A 23326-nucleotide genomic window follows, 5' to 3' on the forward strand; every position below is an offset into this window, starting at 1 on the left:
TGTCTCCCAGTGCTTAGCATCTGCCCACAGGACCAGTCGACACATGAGCCTTTTCTTTCGGGGGTAGATTGGTCAGGAGGGCATCCATGGGGGAGACTTGATTAGTGTGGGAAGAGTAGCTAAATAAAAATCTAATCCATTGTCAGGGTTAAGTAGCCTTCCATTTCTCTCATGGTCAGTGACCAAACCTTATCACTCATTCATGACCATTCATGTGAAGCTAAACTGTCCTGCTCAGCTTGACCCTACCCTGACAATTGAGCCTGGCCAGTCATTCATGTGCACCTGTTTTTCAGCATGTAGTGGCAAAGAAGAGCCATGAAAAAATATCTTTTCATGGTACCTGACTTTGGCAGACCCATGCAGCTTTTTGGGCAGCCTCAGGAGTTAGATTCTAATTTCCTAGAATAAAGTTTCTGAAGGTTGAGGAGATCAAATCAAAGAGGGGGATTAATAGGACTCAACTGCATTCTAGATGTAGGACCATATGTATAGAGATGGGAATATGTGAGGTGAATGTTTTGAGGTAACTGCAAAATGTAGGCTCTGATGTCTGGTTCAGTCTTCATCAAACTTGTGGGTATCAGTTCCAAGCCTGGAAACGACTCGGCCATCAGCAAGCTTAAGATTCCAAGTCAGAGCTCCTCCTACCTTACACATACTGCCTCGCTCCTGCCAGATACATCAGATCTCATTTGCTGGGCTCAGTGAAAGCATTGTGATCGACTGTTAGCGCTCCTCTCAGGTTTTTATATTGTCTTTTTGGTCAGCATAAGTGGTCTTTTGACCTTTTTTCTTTATTTTCATACCCTTCTTTTTTTTTCTGCCTGTAAAAAAAAGTTACAACTTAAAGTCAGCTGTACTTCTGTAGTGTAGAGTAGTGGTTGTCTTGCGCGTGGTTGGTGTCTCTCTTCTTTTCTGTCTCTTACCCTCTCTTTTTCTGCTATCATGTCAGAGAAATCTGACAAACCAGTTGGGTTTAAAAAATGCACTTCCTGTGGGCACAGGATCCCTGTATCTGATCCCCACAGGAAGTGTGTTTACTGTTTGGGCCCTGCCCATTTTTAGGTGGCATGATGTTATGTAGTCCAATCTCACCTACATTCTTACCCGTGGGTTCAGAGCCGAATATCGGCTCCGACACGGCCAAACTTTTATAGCTCGAAGTCTTCTATTGGCTGGGCTAAGCAGGTATCCCATGCTGCACTGCTCCATATCCCCAGATCTCGTTTGTTGCTCCTGTAGCTCGGACGTGTTCTCGCTCTTGGCTGTGGCAAAGTACCTTTTTTCTTTTTCTTCTTGAGAGAACTTGTTACAAACAAAAGCTATTCTAATAGCTATTTCTATTTGGTGTTTTTGGTTATTATCTGTAGTGTGATTGTTTTTGTGGTGTCCCACTAGCTGTTCCAACGGGCTAGGCCCGTTTCAGTTCGAGGACTTAGTCCATTCCCTTTCTTGTCCCTGTGTTTGTCTTTTGTGATCTAAAACCATTTAAGTTAGAGGTTTTAGTGTCTGTTTTTGTTCTGTTGGCGAGTTGGTCTAAAACTGTTTAGTTAGAGGTTTTTAGCCCTAATCGTCTTAGGGTTTGTCCTTCTGATGATTGTGTGTGCTGTTGTTGTGGAACGTTTTTGTTCCTGCGCTCAGTGGTATTTGTGTGACTGTAGTTGTTTTGTCCAGTCAGGCAGTGTCTTCCTCGTCGTATTGTTTTTTTTGGGATTATATTTCAAGATGTCCAAAGATTCCAAGGAGCACAAACCTTCGGGTTTTAAAAAGTGCTCTAAGTGTGGTTACAAGATGTCCATCACCGATGGACATTCAGTATGTGTTTATTGTCTGGGAGCAATCCACCTGCAGGAGTCCTGCAGCTTCTGCCATGCTTTTAGTCCCAGGGTGCTTCAAGAAAGAAAGAATAAGTTAATTCTAAAGGGACTCTTGAAACCCTCGTTCGAAGAGGCCATGGATTCTACTTCCAGTTCAAAATCTAAGTCCACAAAATCAAAAAAGAGATCTCCGGCTCCTTCAGTCTCCCCAGAGCCATCGGAGAAAGTAATGAAGCTAGCTTCAACCTCCTCGGCTCCACTGTCCTCGGGGCCGCAGGAAGTGTTGGTGTTGATGGAACCGGCGTCGGCTCCAATTATATTGGGACCTCTTCAGAGCCGATCGCCCAGTACTAGACCATTGTCACCTGAGAGGAGATCCCGATCTCCATCCCTGTCCTCCAAATCCTCCAGGACTCTTTCAGATGTGGATGTCAATAGGGTTGTGCAGAGGCTCCTTCAGTCACCCGTTTTGGCTAAATTGTGCTTGGCTCTGTCCCAGTCAGCTCCGGAGCCAGTCCTGATACCTTCTTCGATTATTCCTCCTCCGAGCGCATCTCTGTCTTCGGAGTCAGAATGCTCCGCTCCATGTGATGTTCCTATGTCGGCTCCAATGGCCCCTCCGGGCTTATCGGTGCCGACATCAGCTCCGACCCCATCGGCGCCGTCCATGGGGTTCAGGACTCGGGATTCTTCAGTTGGGCCAGAGAGGGACACCTTTCGGTTCCTATTCTCCCACTCGGTGCCTCGGCTCGTGGAACCCCGACTCCTGTCTTGGTCTCAGAGGCTGGCTGGTCCTCGGACTTGGGGGTGCCAGCCTTTGAAGTCATGCGGAGTGCACTGGCCAGATCTTCAGCTACATCATGCGGGTCGGTCATTCTGTCCCCTACCACTCCGGTGAGAGCCTCTGATCACCACCTGTCTGTAGACAGCAAAGCTCCAAGACCTAGGGATACCCCCACAAGTGGTCCCCAAGTTTCTGAGGGCCCCTCAGAGTTTTTGCCTGAGGAGCCCCCTAGAAAGAAAACATGCAAGAGGAAGCACATAGACTCCCAGGATGAGTCTCTCACCTCAGATAGTGACCTCGAGGAATCGGAGGGGTCCCCCAAGTCATCCTCTGACGATGTTTCTTTCTCCGACATCCTGGAGATATTGAAACAAAGAGGTGACTGGCTGTCCAAAGCCCCCTCCAAGGAGGAGTCGGTATTCCTGAAGGCCTTTGGTGCTCGGCCCTCTGCCTCCTGGGTGCTCCCACCCTTTGACGAGCTCTTGGATTTAATCTGTCAGAGGGTATGGGAGAACCCTGATTCTGTGGAACCCGTACCCAGGAGACCCAATAAATTTCTTTCTGCTCCCCCGGGTAAGGAGTTTTTGTCCAAAGGAGTCCCTGTGGATGCTATGGTGGTGGCGGCGGCCACTCAGAAGGAAGTAGCAGAGACTTCTCCCTCCGTCCATCCTCCTAACAAGGAGTCTGGGACCATGGACCGGTACCGGAAGCGTACCCTCTCATCAGCAACCTTTACCTTACGGTCGCTGAACTGCCTGTCTCATTTTACTTGGCTCCAGAGAGATCTCCTCAAGGAGTTAGGAGATACTCTTGCGGATAACGTGCCTGAGGCAGTGGCCCAGACGGTTAACGCCCAGGTGTCTACCCTCAATTCCATCGTCAACTCCTCCAAGTGGCTCATTTCATATGCAGCCGAGGTAGCAGGTAGGGCAGCAAGCTCAGGAGTCGCCCTTAGAAGGCAAGCCTGGCTGCGCCTTTGTCATTTCGCGGAGGCCTTCAAGTCTTCTTTCACTGACGCCCCCTTTGATGGTTCTTCCGTGTTCGGAACCAAAGTGAAAGACACCCTCACCAGGTGTGAGCAAGAGGGAAAGACCTGTCTGCTGTAGGGGTCCATTTTTCCCCTTTCCTCTAGGCCTTACCCCAAGGCCCAGCGGGGTGGAAAGATGTGGTTCAAAAAAATCACAGAGGTTTTTTCCTGGTGCACAAGGTGAGTCCCCCTCCAGAGGCAAAGGAGGGGGAGGTTATTCAGGGAGACGCCGCACTAGAGGCAGAGGGGGCCCCCGCAATTCGGGAGACCACGATTCCTTTCGCTGCTCTCCCTACCGTCGTTCCTGATGGGATTTCCGACTGTGCGTTTCTGGAGCCAGTCGGGGGTCGAATATCGTTATACACGGAAGCCTGGCAAAGCATCACCTAGGACCGATGGGTATTACGAATAATTTCCGGAGGTTATGTCATCCCCTTTTCGTCAAACCCCCCCCACCAGTCAGAAAAATCCCGGATGTTCCACCCAGTCAAAGGGATCTCACAGCTTCAGAGGTTTCAAAGTTGCTAGGAAAGGGAGCCATCCAGCATGTCCCCTCAGACAAGATCGGATTAGGGACTTACTCAAGATTCTTTTTGGTGCCAAAAAGAACAGGGGACCTGAGACCCATATTAGATCTCAGCAAACTGAACAACTATGTACGAAAGTCCAAGTTCCATATGGTCACACTACAATATATTCTCCCATTGCTGGGAGAAGAAGTATGGATGTGCTCCATTGACCTAAAGGATGCTTACTACCATGTCAAAATGGACAGAGCATCCAGGAGTCACCTACGCTTCTGGCTGGGAGCCAGTCATTTCCAGTTTCAAGCCCTGCCCTTTGGTCTCACCACAGTCCCCTGGGTGTTCACCAAGGGTATGGCGGTGGTGACAGCTCACTTGAGACGTCTATGATTCCAAGTGTTTCTGTACCTGGACAACTGGCTCCTTACCGCCCCCACCAAGCATCTACTAATCCAAACCAGGGACACTACCATCACTCTCTGTCAACAATTGGGTATAACACTGAACTGGGAAAAATCTGCCTTGTTGCCCTCACAGCGTGTCATTTTTATAGGTGCAGAGTTAGATACCGTTCAAATGCGAGCCTTTCTACTGCAGGAAAGAATCAGAGTCTTACAGCAACAGTTGCGGCCTGCTTCCCCTGAGAAAAGCGAAGGCAAGGTTGGTTCTTCAACTCCTGGGGACTATAGGAGCAACAATTATGCTGGTCCCTCTAGTGAGATTGCCCATGAGGCTCCTTCAATGGCTCCTCTTTGCTCAATGGTCTCTCCAAAAACTTCCTCTTTCCCACCTTATTTTGCTCACGGACAGATGCAAACAGGATCTCAGTTGGTGGCTTTCTACCAACAATCTGGACAGGGGAAAACCTTTTGTTCCACCAACCCCGGTTGCCACAGTGACCACGGACACCTCCCAGATAGGGTGGGGGGCGTTATCTCTGCAGGACAGTCCAAGGCACGTGGCAAGATCACACGATACATCTGCATATCAACGTTCTAGAGATGAGGGCGGTGCTACTTGCATTAGAGGCACTTCAGAGCTTTCTACCTCTAGGGACTATTGCAATACACTCGGACAGTATGTCAGTGGTGTGGTATCTGAACAAACAGGGGGGAACCAGATCATATCCCCTGTGCAGGGAGGCCATGCGAGTGTGGCAGTGGGCAGTATCTTCCCAACGGTTTCTGGTGGCAATGCACATTCCGGGGAAGTCCAACGTGATAGCGGACAGGCTAAGCAGAGCTATTCTGATGCCTTACGAGTGGTCCCTGAATCGTCTAGTTGCAGAATTAATCTTCAGCAAATGGGGTCAGCCTTGCTGCGACCTTTTTGCCAGCCCCCTCAATGCCAAATGCAGCAGCTACTTCACGCTGATCCCCCCCACAGTGGAGTCACCCAGGGACGTTCTAGTTCACGATTGGCCCTGCGGTCTGCTTTATGCTTTCCCTCTGTTTCCCTTGCTATCAAAAGTGATTTAGAAAGCACAATCCTTGGGAAGCAGAATGATTCCGATTGCTCCACACGCCTCGTCAAGTCTGGTTCCCCTTTCTCCACCCCTACATTGTGGACACACCTTGGATTCTGGACCCACCAACAGCTTTACTGACACACATGTCGGGACAGTTCCACCCCTCTCTGCAGACCTTCCGGTTGACAGCCTGGCTACTCCACTTCCGTCGTTAGTTAGGCTTCATCACTTTTCACCTGAGGTAGTTCATATTTTATCTTCCTCTCATAAGCCCTCTACTAGGAAGATTTATTCTAGCAAATGGAAGAGGTTTTCTATTTGGGCTCATACCCAAGGAATTGACCCTTACACGGCCCCAATTGCTTCAGTCCTGGAGTTTTTGTCTATGCTTTTCTGTCAGGGCTCAGCGTCAGCTACCATTAAAGTTCAATTGGCAGCGATTTCTAACTTTCATGTTGCTAATGAGCCTAGTCTGATGGCTCACAGACTCTGTAAGGCTTTCCTGAAGGGCAGTCTATTACTCCGTCCTCTGGTCTCAGAACCTGTCATGCCCTGGGATCTAAATTTTGTCCTGCAAGCCCTTACTTCACCACCCTTCGAGCCTGCAGCTACCTGCGACTTAAAATTCTTGACCTAGAAAACTGCCTTTTTAATAGCTATCGCTTCAGCCAGGCGAGTTTCAGAAATTCAAGCCCTTTCTATCAAACCTCCATACTTAATCTTTCATAAGGGCAGGGTTTCTCTTAGACCAAACCCTTTCTTTCTTCCTAAAGTGGAGTCCATATCTAATCTTAATCAATCTATTGAGTTGCCAGTATTTTTTCCCCATTTCTCAAACAAGGCAGAATTTAAATTTCATCAATTGGATGTACACAGACAGTTACGTTTCTATCTGCACCGAACTAAAGATCTCCGAAAATCTGACCAACTATTTGTCTCCTTTTTGGAAAACAAAATTGGGTCCCCTGTCTCCAAAATCACCCCATCCAGATGGATTTCCAGTTGCATCTCTTTCACTTATTCCACAGGAGGTAAAGACATACCGTTTCCGGTCAAGGCTCACTCTACTCGGGCTGTAACTACATCTACAGCCTATCAAGCCAGATTGTCTATGGATGATATTTGTGCGGCAGCTACTTGGGCTTCTCCTCACACATTTATTACTCATTACAAGTTGGACGTGGTATCTAGGGGCAGGTCTTCCTTTGGTTCGTACTCAGGAGTATCTTCCTATGAGCTTCCCAGGACGTAGGCGCTAGGGACGCTGTCCCACGGGTAAGAATGTAGGCGAGATTGGATTACATAACATCAAGAGGTTATGTACTCACCATAACGTTCGATGTATGTAGTCCATCTCGCCTCACATTCTTACTTACCCTCCCACCTTCCCCCTTCCTGGAGGATCTGGAGGTTAGGTCTGATTTACAGCGTTCCCTTCACTTTTAACTTATTCTTCTTTACCTGGATGTTGTTATGCATGGGGTATGAATGAGTGTTCAAAGCAAACTAGATCTGGGGATATGGAGCAGTGCAGCATGGGATACCTGCTTAGCCCAGCCAATAGAAGACTTTGAGCTAGAAAAGTTTGGCTGAATCAGAGCCGATATTCGGCTCCAAACCCACGGGTAAGAATGTGAGGCGAGATGGACTACATACATCAAACGTTATGGTGAGTACATAACTTCTTGTTCTATCTGCAAGGCCTTTCTTCTCTGGGCCCTTGCAGATAGAAGAAACAAGTTTGTGCTCAGGGGTCTTATTCCCCCTCCTTCTCCTGCCATTCCTTCTGTTTCATGGGCTAAAATCCCCGGCAAAAAATCTAAGGAGGCCAGGGGCCATAAGAAATTGTCCCCAGACTCCTCCATGTCTGCTGAGGCAGAGCATTCCAAGAAGGCCCCGAGATTATCAGAGCAAAGTTTCCCAGCTCCAGTTCTAGTGTTTTCCTCTCCACCCTGTGCCTCTGCTTCCTGTTCGGGGCCAGAGCATTCGACACCTAGCTTGTCTCCGAGGTTTGCTTCACTCAGGCATCCTTCCAGACCCTTCTGTGTGTCCTCATCCACCAGGTCCTCTCAGAGCCTGTCAGAGAATGGGTGGACAGGTTGATGAGGAAGTTTCTTTGTACACAGATCCAGATAGGGGTCCTCCCAGCTCCATCCACAGCTGGTTCTGTGAGCAGATCTTCTCTGTGTAAGATTGCCTCTCCTTCGATACAGCTTACCATTTCGGAACTCCGGTATCCATCAGCCGCTGGTGCCATTCTGTTAGGCCCAATCTTTCTTCCTGGTTCTAGCTAGACTGCTTCCTTGACTCGCTCTGTTCTGACCACATCCTGGAGCTAAACCTCAACATCTACTCTGGGGTGATGATTTCGACTCCAAAGTTCTCAAAGTTGTTGTGCCCCTTGGAGCCTCGGCATTCGACAGCCCGGCACCTACTCCTCCTTTGGACTGGAGGGCGTCTGGTGACCGAGAACAGTCTGTTCTTGATTCCTTGGGACAGAGCAGGCTTCCTTGAGACTCTGGTAGTCCTTCTGACTTTGAGGTGGTGGAGAGGGTCCTGTCCACTCCTGGGAGACCACTGCATCCTACTGTTTCAGATCCACCCCTTCCCTTCCAGAGCTCTGCATTGGAGACTTCTCTTCTGCCACCAGGGCAGCCAGTTCTTCAGGGCTTCCAATGTCTTCCACTTAGGGAAACACAGACTTCTTCCTACACCTCTCCAGAGCTCCCCACCAAGGAGGATCCCTGGAAGAAAAGGTGCAAAAGGAGGCACCTGGATTCCCCAGAGAATATCTCATGACAGACACTGACTTTGATGAAGGGGGAGGTCCCCCAGATCTCCACACAGTGTCTCCTTTGGAGACATTTTAAAGATCCTTCGCCAGAAAGGTGGTTGGTCCCCCCCAAACCCCACCCTGGATGAGTCAATGCTCTTGGAGGCCTTCAGAACTAGCCCATCTACATCCTGGGTGTCCCCTGCAGATCCCATCATGGACCTGATGTCTTCAAGGGCATGGAAGGAACCAGGTGCTACAAAATCTATCCCTAAAAGAGTGGATAAGATCTTTAGCTCCCCCAAAAATAGACCTTACTGGACAAAGGGCATTCCAGTAGATGTCATGGTAGTGGCGGCAGCCGCCAAGAAAGAGCTTGCCCAGGAAAGCTCTACTGTCATTCCCCCTAACAGAGAGTCTAGGCCCATGGTCAGATTTGGAAAAAGGGTCTACGCTTGGTTCAGAAAATTCCAGGGTCATTTCCAGGATGCTTAGGGAGACTTTTCCCTCAGAGAAGTGAATAATTTGAGTGATAGACACTGCCCTCAGGAGAGAGGGGGTCTGCTGAATCAGGGATCTCGGGGATTCTCCCTTGGAGAAATCCTTGCAGCATCCCTGAAGGGTTCTCCTTCTGTCCAGCTATGGAGGCAGTCGGGGAGTGATGCTCCTTGCACCTAGAAGCCCGGTTAGCCATCACCAATGATCGATGGTTGCAAGGTGTCATATCCAGAGGTTACTCCATTCCCTTTTTAAACCTCTGCCCAAACCAAAACATCACCCTCCCCCAATGTTCCACCCAATCAGAGGGAGGCAGCAACTCTGGAAATTGCAAAGTTGCTCTAAAAAATGAGTCACCCAGGTGGTCCCCTCAGACCAGCATGGATCGGGGATTCAGGGATTTACTCCCACTTTTTAGTTCCAAAGAAAATGGGGGACCTCCAGCCCATACTGGACCTGACTTATCTAAACAAATCAGTCAAACACACGAAGTTCAGGATGGTCACGGTTCAGTCCAGCCTTCCTTTCCTGCAGAACAACAACTGGATTTGCTGAATAGACCCGAAGGATGCGTGTTATCACATCAAAATGAACAAATGCTCCAGAAGGTATCTTGGTTTCAGGCAGGGAGCCAGTCGTTTCCAATTTCAGGTGTTTCATTTGGCTTCACCACAGCCCCCAGGGTGTTCACCAATTGTATTGAAGTGGTGCAGCTTACCTCAGACTGCAGGGATTCCACGTGTTTCCTTGTCTGGATGACTGTCTCCTAGTCGCACCATCCAGGCATCTACTGGTCCAGGCCAGGGACCTTCTCTTACAACTGGCCCCGACATTAGGTATCACCGTAAACTTTCAAAAGTCACAATTGCAACATGTGTAATTGATAGATTTTATAGGAGCCCACTTGGATACTACCAAAACCCTGGCCTATCTTCCACCGGACAGAATTCACTCACTGGGGATGCATATCAGGCAAAAGTTAGCGGTACCAGTTCCTCCAGCAAATCTGGTCCTCAGGGCTCTTGGTTCTATGGCTTCAACTGTAACTTTACTACCCACTGCTCGCATATACATGAAAGTTCTCCAGTGGACATTGCCTGTCCACTGATCCCTCCTGCATCATCCCCTCAATCATCTATAAGACTGTCTCAAGTGTGCAGAAATTCTGTTCTGTTGTGGCATCAAAATCCAGAAGTGTCTCTGGGTCAACCTTTCATTCTTCCCACCCCTATCACCACCTTGACCATAGATGCCTCCCCACTGGGGGGGGGGCATTATCTGGGATGGACAGTTCAAGGCACGTGGACTCCCCAGGGGACCGATCTGCATATCAGAATTCTAGAGATGAGGGTGGTGCTCTTGGAGCTGAAAGCCCTTCACTCCCTTCTTCCTCTGGGGACGATTGCGATTCAATCCGACATCATCTGTTGTGTGGTATCTCAACAAACAAGATGGAAAACCTTCTCCGCCAACCACTTTCTAGTTGCTGCACACATTCCGGAGGAGCACAGCATATTAACAGATAGGATCAGCAGAGTCCCTCTGATGCCTCACAAGTAGTCTCTGAATCTGTCAGTGGCAAACCAGATTTTCCTCAGGTAAAGTTAACTCTCCTGCGACCGTTTTGCCTCTACCTTCAACAACAAGTGCAGTAGGTTCTTTGCCCTGATCCCACCACAGGGACAAGTCACCAAGAGATGCTTTAGTCCATGCTTGGCCTCCCGGTTTACTTTACATATTTCTGCCTCTTCCTGTGATTCCCAAATTTCTTCACAATTGTTATAGATTGAAGAGCACAGTGATCATCATTGTCCCTTCTTGGCCTCAACAAGTTTGGTTCACCTTCCTGCGGTCTCACTTAATTTGCCCTCCGTGGACCTTGGAACCATGTCCGGACCTTCTGTTCCACCCTTCAGGCAAACTCATCCAGGTCTTCACAGTCTGAAACTAACAGCATGGTTTCTCCAATTCCAATAATGGCTAGACAATCTAGGCTTTCTTCCCCAGTTCAGAAGATTATCATTTCCTCCCATAAGTCTTCTACCTGGAAAAATTATAGAAGTAAATGGAAAAGGTTTTCCATTTAGGCCCAACAGTGTCACATTAATCCATTTATGGAGTCCATTTCGGCAGTATTGGATTTCCTGGCTGGTCTCTTTCATTTGGATGTCTGCTTCTCTACTGTCAAAGTTCAGTTAGCAGCCATTTTAGACTTTCACATTAGAGAGAATGCTACATCGTTAGTTTCATCTAGACTTTGTAAAGTCTTTCTCAAGGGCACATTTCTTCTTCGACCTCCTATCAAAGATTCTATGCCTCGATGGGCTCTTACGTTGTTTCTTCAAACTCTGACCATACCTCCCTTTGAACCTGCTGCTAAGGCAGAGTTGAAATTCTTAACCTGGAAAACAGCCTTGTTAGTGGCTATTACTTTGGCCAAGAGGGTTCCGGAGCTTCAGGCTCTATCTTCCAAACCTCCATTTCTAATTTTTCATAAAGACAGAGTTACTTTATATACTAATCCTTCTTTCTTACCAAAGGTTGCATCAATAAACACCATTAATCAGTCCATTAATCTCCCTGTGTTTTTTCTGAATTTCCCAATTAAGGGTGAATATATGTTGCATCTTTTAGACATTCATAGACAATTGCGCTTCTGCCTGGATAGAACAAAAGCTTTCAGGAAATCTGATCAGTTGTTTTGTCGCTTTCTCAGACTCCAGAACAGGGAAAGCTGTTGTTGAGGCTACTCTTGCTTGATGGTTAGCAGATTGTATTACTCATGTATACTCGTTGAACAATATTCCTTTACCTAAACCAGTCAGAACTCATTCCACAAGATCCGTAGCCACGTCCCTGGCTTTTTGGTCCATAGTTTCTTTAGAAGATATTTGTGCAGCTGCTTCATGGGCTAACTCCCATACCTTTATTTCACATTACAAACTTGAAATCATATCCAGGAACAGGGCTGCCTTTGGTTCTGCAATGCTTTGGAATATCCTTTCATGAGGCCACCCAGATCTGTATAGCTGGGGACTCTGTATCTGCAGATTTAATGAAGACTGAACAGACAACATCAGATAAAGAAGTTATGTACTCACTATAACGTTCCATCTGTGTTGTCTGCTTCAATCTTCATCAACCCCCCCCCCCCCATCTCCGAAGGACCTGATGGATTGTACTAGGAACATTTGTTCTTGTTTTGAGCTCCTATGCATACTTTTATGCTGTGTTGTTTCTCTGTGTGTAGAATATATTCTTATTTCCTAAAAAAATAAAATTGCAGCAAACTCAATCTAAGATATCTAGGAGGAGTGAGGCAATATGTGTAGGATCGTAGGAGCTCTAGCTTGGAATCTTAAGCTTGCTGACGGCTGAGTCAGTTCTGAGCTCGGAATTGAGACCTGCAGGTTTGATGAAGACTGAATCAGACATCATAGATGGAACGTTATGGTGAGTACATAACTTCTTTTTCTCAGACGTGTCCTTTTGTAAGCATGTGTGCACATTTACCTGTTTTATATTTATAGAAACGTCAACTTTTTACTGTAATAAATTATATTTGTATGTATTTCTGATTTTTAAGTGAATCAGCCATAGTTAATTAAAGCATCTCTTAAGAAGAATGCTGATCTGAATTAAACTTTATTTTGATAACTGGGTTGGGCATCTGGCCTGGGTAATTTTTCACCAGTGAGCTGGAAAGAAAAGCATAAACAGTACAGATGATCAAAGATGTTGTAAAAAAGGTGCAAAATGTATGTTGAGATATATGTAGACAAGTTTCTGTGTGCACGTTGAGAGAAATATATAACAGTGACTGTTGAATCACTGTAATGTACTCTGTACTGTATACACTGTTTCTGTTAAGCAAGTAGCGAAAAACAGTACACTGAGCAAAACTATGATTAATGCAGAACAGTCTAGCTAGCAGTTGACTGTGATGTGCTGCTTCACGCCCTTTAAGCTCAAGTTAGTAGTAAAAGGTGGAAGCAGAACTAAAAAAGTGTAGGTGATAAGGACATGGAGGCTTGTGGCCTTTGTGAGACGGAAGGAAATTGGAGTGAGTTGACTGAGGCGGGAAGGTTAGGTAGACCACCCATTAGTGGAAGAGGCATACAAGTAAGTACTGCAGCCATCTGAGAAATAGACAGTGTAAATGGCCAAGTGTTCCACAAAGGAAATATATAACAACAGATGGGGGGATACGCCGATGAGGAGACCAGTGGCACTAGTTGGGTTCAGTAGGCATTAGATCCTTTTGTGAGATGCAGTGGAAGGGAGTGGGAATTAAAGCACAGTGATGAGACTGTATGCTAGAATCTTTCATTAGGCACCAGATAGGACGCAGCTGCACAAATGTATATGTAAAATGATTTTGGATATTTGAATTTGGTTGGCGAAATATTTTCTTCAAAACAGAGATATCAGACAAGGGAGATCTCAGACCTGTATAACTCCTTGCCTGAAACTGCTTCTTTGCCAGGTGATTTGCATGGTTGTCCAGCATGCTTTCTTTGAGGTGTAGTCATTGCTTTTGTTTTGCTCTTCAGAAGTCAATTGAATGTTGTAATTAACAAATTTCCAAAACTGATTTTAAATAAAATTGCATGCTTTTTTGTCTGCTTTCTTCACAGATATGCAACAGACCTGGTGGTGTGTGTAGCTCTAGGATGCGATATGTTTGACTGCGTTTTCCCAACTCGTACAGCAGTAATGTATTTCTGTTAGAAATTTGTATATGGTGCCTTTAAGTAGATGTATGTATGTGTGTCCAAGTGCATTTGTTTTTATTTATTTTTTATTTTATTCCTTTGTTAACTGGATAATCCTACTTATTAGACACAAGTGTGCTTTTATAGGGTCACTCCTTCATTTGGCATTTTCACAGTACTAATGTTTAAGTGCATATATGTGTTTATGTAAGTGATGCAAAACACAATGTGCTGAGTACCACTTGTTATGTCTGTGGACCTGAAGGTAGTGTAGAAGGGGAGATCCACAAACACAGACAGTACATATAATGAGAGTTTTGGTGCATTCCTTGGTGGTATGACACACGCAGGTCATATTTTGTAAGTATATTAAAAAAAATACAAGCCAGAAGAGATTCAGCATAATAGAATCCACCTTACTGGGTGAGAAATTTTGCAGCATACAGAAAACCGATTTACCTGCAAAGCCATCTTGAGATCAATTGGCTGACTCATCTTTTCTTTCATACACAAGTTTGGATTCCCATACAGAACCAGAGTTGCTCGTGGGTAAGTAGGAAGCATCTTCAAAATTGACATTTGTCACTATTCACTTTCTGGAGATGCTTTCTAATTCCTCTTTGACCATTTTCTTTCTCATGCATGTCTACTGCCCTTTATGAACCACATTTGGATTTAAGAGTAGACTGACTCCCAGAATCATACCAAGTCTCTGATTCTGCAGCTGTGTGTAGATACTTTGCCATCATCTCTCATCTTAAGAAATTTCCAGCCATAAGTATGGCCTGCAGGATAACCTTCTAGGCACTTTCATTTACATTTAAAATGTAGTTGGAGTCATATATTTTTATGGACGTGATTGGTGAATTTCATGACACACAGGGCAGTACCTGATTATGTCGTACCAGCACTGGGCAAGATGCCTTTCAGCTCCCTTTTGAAATGTCAGCACTCAAAATGCCAAGTGCCAAGATGCTGGAAAAAAGATTGAAAACGCAGGAGAACAGCAAATCTTGAAGATTGTTCTTCTCCTTAAAACTTCTTTTTAGAGGGGGGCAAGACCCCTGCACCCCCCCGAACTTGTTTATACCAACTCTGAGATCGCTGTACTTGAAGAAGAGGGAATATTTTGGGAAATGTCATCTTGGCCATTCAGTTTCCTTATTTTAGGACACTCTAGCAGATTCTGACTTTCCAAGTGGTTACCCACCTTTCAGGTTTCTTGGTGGTGGTCTTCTGGAGACTGAGCAACATTCTCATAAAAAATGCCATTGAAATGAATGGGAAATACTTTCTGATAATGCACCACAGATATAAAGAGAAGCTGATGAAACATATTACTCTGATCATTAAGCTGGTTAGCTCTTAAGCTTACTAAAGTCCAGAAGTGCAGCGCAGTCTCTGATATATGGCTACAAAATGAGAGGCTATGCTTATTGTTTCTATGGGTTAAAAATAGTGTGAAAGTCAGACCACATTTTGTTCTGATGGTTGTGCTTTATTTCCTCATTCATAGGAGGTTACTAGGCTAATGGCCCCTTGACTCTTACAATCCTGGCCAAGTTCAACCCATGTTCCCAAGGGTGTCTGGTTCAAGCAGGCACTAAAATCAGCACATATTGCCCCTGTCCAAGAGGGATGCAGGTGGAAACCCTGGGGTGAATTTCCAGTTGTTCTTCGTGTTTCACTGTTGCAGTCCTAACCATTGTGTTATCCATGCTCTGGTAGCCCTCAGTCGGTCCAAATACCAGAATCAAGGTTTTGTCCATTGGCCGCTGTCACTTGCTGGCTGACATCAGGTCATCCGAGCTATAAAGGAGAGCAGGCAATGCCATTACCTCAGTCTTTCTTGCTGTGGAGCCTGTAGCAGAAGCAATTCGCAACAGTGCCAGTCGGCTGTTTTCAGATTTCGAACTTCAGCTGAAAACGTCTAAAACTAAATACCCCATTGGGGATTCTTTCTTTTTCTTGCACTAACCGATGTCCAAAAAAGTCAATAACTGTCTCGCCTGTGGAAAGCAAATACCACACCGAGACTTCCATTCTTACTGCATCACTTGCTTAGGCCCAGATCACGACGTACCCTGCTGTCGGTTCTGTGTCCTCTTTAACACTAGAACTATTTGTTGTAGAGCTCTCTGTTTGTAGCCAGTTATTTTCGTCTTCCATCGCTGATTGCCGATGTGGCATCCGTCAGTCAGCAAACCGCAGATCTTCTGAAAAAACTTAAAGATAAGTATAGAGACAGACCTCATAAGGCCAAGCCTTTCGACGACACCACCGCTAACGAGTCATCAGTTCTTTGGAATTCAGTGAGGTGCTTTCGCAGCCCCGGATGCCCGACTTGATTACTACTTCGCACGCCACTACTGAGACCCTTTCAGAGTCCTGTACGCCGCAGATTTCTGCATCGTCTAATGAGCCTTCGGCTGTCTCTTCCTCGGTTGGGTCCAGAGCCGCTAAGCAGGCACTGGCTTCCAAGGATACCACTCGCATTTCGGATTTCACTTCATGGCTTTCTCCCTGTCTTCCGACTAACACATCGACAGCTCCGAGGATACTCTTCAGGCCAGACTTAGAGCTACTCCAAAGAAAACAGCAAAAAGTCTCCATTCCACTACTCCTCCCCCTCCTCAAACTAGAATGCTTAAAATGGCGGAGGATCTCATCACTTTCATCTGGAGTAATCGGGCCACTCCGCCAAAAGGAGAAGGGAACCTTCTTCAGACATCCATTCGGATTTAGACTCAGAGGGATCTGACTCCTCTGTTTTTGAAGAAGAAAATCCTCTTACTGCCTATGAAGACTCAGATGCAGAAGAATCTATTCCTTCTGCGTCACCTCCAGAGGACTTTTCCTTTGGGGAAACCCTCCACACCCTCAGAAAGCACTTCCAATGGGAATCAACGGATTTCCTTCAATCCAAGACAGACTAAGAGAGTTTCTGGACCTACCCCAGCATAGACCTCTGGCCATCCCACCCATCTTGGAGGTGGTAGATGATGTTTACCAAGAATCCAGGTTTATCCCGACACCCTTCCACCTGCCCCCAGAAAACCTGACAGGTACTACAGGGTACCTGACTGGCATAAATTCCTCTACAGAAATCCTATAGCAGACCCAGAGGTGATTACTCAGGGACCTAAGGGAGTTAAGGCTACCTCTGCAAAGAATCATACTCCCTCAGACAAAGAATCCAGAGCCCTAGATAGATGGGGTAAAAAGGTATATACCTCTGTAACTTTAACTATAAGGGCTCTCAACTGTCAGTTCCATATGTTACAATATCAACACCACACTTTGGAACTTTTGAAACAGAAAATTTCTGCTTTACCAGATTTTGCCAACAATAAAGAGATAGCAGAATTACTGCTGTCTTCATCTCAGGTGGCAAAGCACTCATTGCACTGTGGATTTGACACCCTAGAAGCTTCTAGCAGGGCAGCAGTGACAGGATCTGTTATCAGAAGACATGCATGGTTGTAGGAACAAGCTCTCCCTGATCATGTCAAAGCTAAAAATCTTGGATGCACCTCTTGACAAAGACGACTTATTCGGACAGAAAACTGAAGAGGTACTTAAAAAGATGGAAGACAAAGCAAAATCGATGCAGACTGTTAAAGATTTTCTTCACCCTATACCTCTCAAGGTCTCCTCCACTTCCTGGTTAACCTCTCACCTAGCTAACCTTGCTCATTTGTATTATGTATAATATAACTATACTGTAAAATCTAGCCTCAAGGCCATTTGCCTGTCTTTTACACCTAAACAAAATTGCAATTGGTTGTTTCTTTATGAATGCTACCTGTTTATTTGTCATTAATGCAAAGTTTCTTCGTAATTATTCATGTAACTATGTATTGTTGGAGATTTTCTCCCCGGGCCTTCACTGAAAACGGGCTCCCTGAGCCCAGTGGACCTCCCCGGTTATCAAACTGGAATAAATAAATAAATAAATAAATAAATAATAATAATAATTCAAGTACAACCTCCTAGGTTCAGCAGAAATTTTCCCTCTAAACACTGGTCTTTTCCAAACAGGCAGGCACAAGGCAAAACCCGTAGGGACAGACCCACCAGGACTCAAACTCAAGGCCAGCAAAGAACTAAACAGTGGCCCCCCTCAAACACTAGACCAGGGAGTTCAAAAGCAACCCTGTATGGAAAAAAACTCTCAGTGACTACCTTTCCCATCTCTGCCTGCCTCCACCACACCAAAAGCTGGGAGGAAGGCTATCTCTATGCAGAGAAAATTGAACTCTATAACAAAATATCTGTGGGTCTTAGAAATCATTGATCTGGGGTACAAATTCAATTTTCGAGCACTACCACCTCCAAGAGGGTACCCAGAGCAACCTACAAACCAGTGGACAGAAGCACTAAAACAAGTGCAAAACCTAATATCCCTAAGGGCAGTGGAACCTGTACCTCCAGAACAAGTTGCAAAAGGATTCTATTCCTGACTATTCCTTGTTCCCAGGAAAGAGAGAACTTGGCATCCCATCCTGGACCTATCCTTTCTCAATGCCTTTCTGGTAATCCCAAAATTTAGAATACTTACCTTACAACAGCTTCTACCAATACTGCCAAACAAAGTTTGGATGGTCACCTTAGACCTAAAAGATGCTTACCTGCACATCCCAATAAGGGAATCATGCAGAAAATTCCTGCACTTGAGAGCAGGATCATTGCAATTTCAGTTCTGTGCTTTGCCCTTTGGGTTATCTACTGCTCCCAGGGTATTCACCAAATGTCTAGCTCCTGCCATTGCCTTGTGCAGGCAAAACAATGTACAGATTTACCCTTACCTAGACGACTGTCTCATCCAGGCAGACTGCAAAGAACTGCACCTGCAGCACCTCTCATTTGTAAAAACCCTACTCACCTCTCTGGGGTTCACTGTCAATGAAAGGAAATCAAAACAGACACCTACCAGGAAAATCATATTTCTGGGAGCCTTACTGGACACAGAGCAGCAAATGGCCTTTCTGTCCCCAGAAAAACAAAGTTTTCTACCAAAATACTTCACTACTCTGGCCTCCCAAACCCAGGTTTCTGCCAGGAAATTCCTGCAAGCTCTAGGGTACATGGCCTCATGCATCCTTCTGGTACCTCTGGCCAGGCTGCACATGAGGAAAATTCAGTGGTACCTAAAGAACTTATAGTGCCAACACTCATAACCTCTGGACACCTCCCTGCCTGTGATCCCTTGCATAAGATCCGAGTTCCTCTGGTCGGCCCAGGTCTGAGCTCTGAGCAAGGGACTTCCATTCACCTTCTGTCCATCAGACCAGACCGTAACTACAGATGCTTCGGACATAAGAAGGCAGATGTGCCCAAGGTCTCTGGGATGCACAAATACTACCCTTGCACATCAACCAAAAGGAAATGATAGCAGTGCAAAATGCAAAAAACTCTGGCATCCTTCAAACTCTACCTCAAACCAGGGGTTCTTCTCATAAAAACAGACAACACCACAGTCATGTGGTACATCAACAAACAGGGAGGGACTCAATCTTACCCCCACTGGAGACTAGTCATGAACCTGTGGCTAGCAGCCTCATCCATGGGACTACATCTTATAGCCCAATACCTACCGGGCATCAACAACACCCTAGCAGACCACCTAAGCAGAAACCTGCTGGACCCATACGAATGGCAAATTCACAGAGACATTTTTCTGCAAATTACCCACACATGGGCCCCCCCCCCCCCCGGTTGGACCTCTTTGCCTCTCATTTAAATCACCAAGTACAGAAATTCTGCACCAGGGAGTACCATCACCTGCCCTAGAAGTTCGATGCCCTGACCTTCCCTTGGTATACCCTTTTTGTGTATGCATTCCAACCTCTTCCTCTCATTCCAAAAGTAGCAGTCAAGATAAGGGAGGAAAAACCAAGAGCAATACTCATTGCCCTAGATTGGCCCAGACAGCATTGGTACCCACTGCTGCACAGCCTATCTCACCAGCCCCCCTGGCGGCTACCTCTGATACCTCAACTGCTATCCCGGGGGGGGGTGAACAATGCTGTACCTAGACCTTCAGACACTCAAGCTCTCAGCATGGCTTATTCTACCATAACCAACAAGGAATCTGTGCTAAGCAAGCAAGTCCTTGGCATCACAGAAGTCAGAAGGCCCAGCACCAGTAAATCTTAAGCTGGAAAATGGAAAAGATTCTGCTCCTGGAGCCAGTCCAAGGGGGAAGACCTACATCTGCACTCCATTACTCTTATTCTAGATTATCTTGCTGATCTTCTTAATAAGGGTTTCTCCTTCTCCTGCATAAAGATCCATGCCTCTGCCATCTCAGCACACTTTGATACAGAATAGCCATTGTTCCCCCACCCTCTTATCAAACCCTCTAATATCAGGCCTCCCAGAAGACAACCCACCCCAGCCTGGGACCTGAACAATGTTTTAGAAAAGCTCCCTTCGAGCCTGCAGCATCCTCAGAATTAAAGTACCTCTCTTAGAAGACTGCCTTTCTCCTGGCTATTACTTCAGCCAGGAGAGTGTCAGAGCTTCAAGCTTTAATGGCCATTGAGCCATTTAGCTCATTATCCTCACTGTGCAAGGTTCGACCCAAAGGCAAGCAACCAAAGAGAAAACTCTGTCTCCATGAATTTCTCAGTAATTAGACATCATGCACCTGACGTAAGAATGCTATTGACATTGGCCAAATCTTCTCTGAAATCCCTTTCAAAAAGAAGAAGCTTTTTGAGAAGCACCCAAAAGTAAAGGAGTGCTGGGAAACGGACAGCAGAAGTCAGAAGGTCTCCTGGGCTTGAGGGCACTTGGTTTGTTGAGGCACTTTTGCAGCCCCATGACCCTGCCATCATCTTCCTGTGGAGCCTCTGGCATAGGTTCACTTGGTTGATGTCACATCTCCTAAGTCGAATCACTTCAGGTATCAATCAGTCTGGATGCCTGTCTTTGGCTATCTGGTTCAAAGTCTTATTATAACTGAGGGACAGGGCAGTGTCCACTTAATCCTTATTCTTGAGGAGGAGGTTGGTTCACGGATTGAGGTCTGTGGCACCCAGCTGTATCCTTAGGCCTCCATGTGGTCTCCGTTCTTAAACTGAGGGCCAAGTCATCTGAGCATAAGTATACATGTGCCACCTTGCCTCAGCAGATGCTAAGTGAGTCCTTGTTTCAAACCTAATATTTGCTTCCATTATAGGAGTTGTTAATAAAGCAAGAGTAGGATTTCTTTCTTTGTTTTACTTCATTAATGTATACAGATAGTTAATAAATGTAATATTCGTGACTGCCAGAAAAATGGGTTGCAGTTGCCCAAAGATGGTAGTCAGAAAAATAAATGTAGAAAAACCTTTTCACCTGAAAAAGAAAATAAGCTTATTTCATTTCTTGTTCAGCTCAAGTCATTCTCTCACAATTAATGTGCTTGCTTGTTGCACTGAATACCGACATTGCAGTGCCATGATTAAGTTACAACAAAACAAAAGCATTGAGTGTTGTCTTCAAGAGCTGTTGGCTAGAATGGGACACGGCAACGTACACAACTAGTGCTGCAGGTGTTATTAACGGCACAGAATAATCATCACTATTGACATTAATGAGTTAAAGAAAATCTGTCCATCTGCTGGAAAGGAACCAGTGTCAGGACTTCCCCCTCCAAAACAAGGAAGGATTGCTAATTTTCTAAAGATTCAGATTCCTGTGATTCACAGTTAGATGAATTAGCTGTGGATCAAATGTCTTCCCTGTTTGTTTTGAGTCAGACACTGAGGACACCCTGTCCTCTGCATCCTCGCCGGGGGATATCTTATTTGGACAGGCCATTACAGAATGAAGGACCACTTTATATGGGAAGCCAAGGAATTCTCCCTGGCCCAGGTTCAGTACACAGAGTTCCTGGGCCTAGCACAGTCTAAACCCTTGGCTATTCCTCCAGTAATTGAAGCCTTGGCATTTGCTACTGCATCTTTTGAGCCAGATTCCCAACTCTCTTCTCCTAGGAAGCTTGACCATTTTACAGTGTAGAGGCTTGCTTCATATATTTATATAAAAGCCCTGTTGCATATCCATATGTGGTGTCCATAGATACCAGAGGGAACTGCTGCAGTGCATCAAGAAACACAGTTCCACATGACAGAGAGACTAATATTTGACTTGCACCTCTGCTACCTTAAACTTTAAGACCTCAAATTACAATTCACAGATGCTGAAGTTCCAGGGAACTTTACTATTGAACTCAAAGTTAAGGCTGAGTGAATACAAGAGAAGGACTTGAAAGTGAACTATGCAGACCTCATTTCTCAGGTTGCCAAACATTATATAAAATGCAGCTGTGGTCCTGTGGATGCATCATGTAGAACAGCAGCTAGAGGGTCAGTGATAAGGAGACATGTTTGGCTGAGGACCTATCATCTGTTTAACCATGTGAAAGCAGAACATGTCAATACCCCATTGGACAAGGAACTTTGTTTAGCACCTGCTTGCAGTAAAGGTGCTCAAAGTAAAATGCTCTGACTTTAGATTCCCTTTGGGGGGGCATTGCAATAACAAGATAAAGATGGAGCAGGCAGACATCAGTCACATGTATCCTCTCTTGTCCTCTCTCTGGCTGCCAGTGGGATATCTGTCTGGCCTAAAGGGGAAGGCTGCTAAGTTCTAGAAGTCTAGCCTGCTGTTGCTGAAGTTCTAAGCTTCGTTACTGCAACAGTGAGCATGCTCTATTATGTACAATTATGGTGTGTTCTTACTCAACTGTATTATCTTTATAGAGCTCTCTGATGCATCAGAAAAACTGCAGAATTTTGTAGTTATTTTTTTTTCATAATGTGCAGCACTCCTAATTCAGAAACTATGGATAACCATTCCAGAAAAATATATCACTCATGTATAGTAATGCTTTTTATGCCAGATGAGTTCTCCACTGTTTTGGCAGAAGTTTTGTAACCAAGGATCATTGTTAGCATTTCCAGTTAATGTTTATTTTATTGTGCAAAATATTTATGCAAGTGAGCCATTCTGGACTTAACTTCATGGGCAGTATGGTGGCTTTGTAGTTTTTCCTGCCTCATGGCTCCAGGACACTCTTGTCCTCTGGTGATTTTTTTTGGTCTTATGGGAGTTTGCTTGTTCTCCTTGTTGTGTGCTTGCATTTTCTCCTGATACTCCAGTTTTCTTCCACCTCCCAGAAGAATGGCGGTTGATTTGTTGCTTTGAATTCTCCATGTGCTGGATTTACTGTTTTCCTTGTGTTTACTTGAAAAGGGTCTGCAAAGGACAATTTCATTTACTTGGTTAATAAAATAACTTTTTCTTATAGGGAGAATGGTTAGGCTACTTGTTTCTTGAGTGTAAAGATACATAGCTTACCTTTAGTAAACCTGTGCCATGTATATTAAGCTTCTTCGGGGGAGCAGAGAGAGGGCATCTAGAATCAGATGACAAATTTACTATAAAGAGTATTACTGCCTTTCAGTAAAACCCCATCATATGATCAGTGAGTGATTCCTTTAGTGTTTGACAGTAGTTGACTGCTAGCAGTGCAGGATCTTGAGTAAGCAGACTGTTTGTCGGATGTGCCCATATACCTTTGTGCACCTGCTTCTGGCTTTCTCATAACAACATGAATGCACTGTACCTAACAAGGGCAGTACATTTTTGGGAGCCTGCCTGATTGAGCCATTACTTTTGGCTGAGAATTGATTTATTTTGCTCTTTGAAGCATTCAGGAGAGTA

At 45.5% G+C, this 23326-nt stretch overlaps 1 protein-coding gene across 3 annotated transcripts in view; it reads left to right on the forward strand.

The window, feature by feature from the left end:
• Positions 1-23326, forward strand: part of QTRT1 (queuine tRNA-ribosyltransferase catalytic subunit 1) — a 351133-nt gene that overhangs the window by 155205 nt on the left and 172602 nt on the right. For all 3 annotated transcript variants that reach the window (XM_044084474.1, XM_044084475.1, XM_044084473.1), the window contains one exon: positions 13532-13607. In XM_044084474.1, the coding sequence (XP_043940409.1) occupies positions 13532-13607 (76 nt within the window). The remainder of the gene's footprint in view (positions 1-13531; positions 13608-23326) is intronic.

Source organism: Protopterus annectens, chromosome 9.part0 (genome assembly GCF_019279795.1).
Source record: "Protopterus annectens isolate FY-2018-M chromosome 9.part0, PAN1.0, whole genome shotgun sequence".
Taxonomy (NCBI): Eukaryota; Metazoa; Chordata; order Ceratodontiformes; family Protopteridae; genus Protopterus; species Protopterus annectens.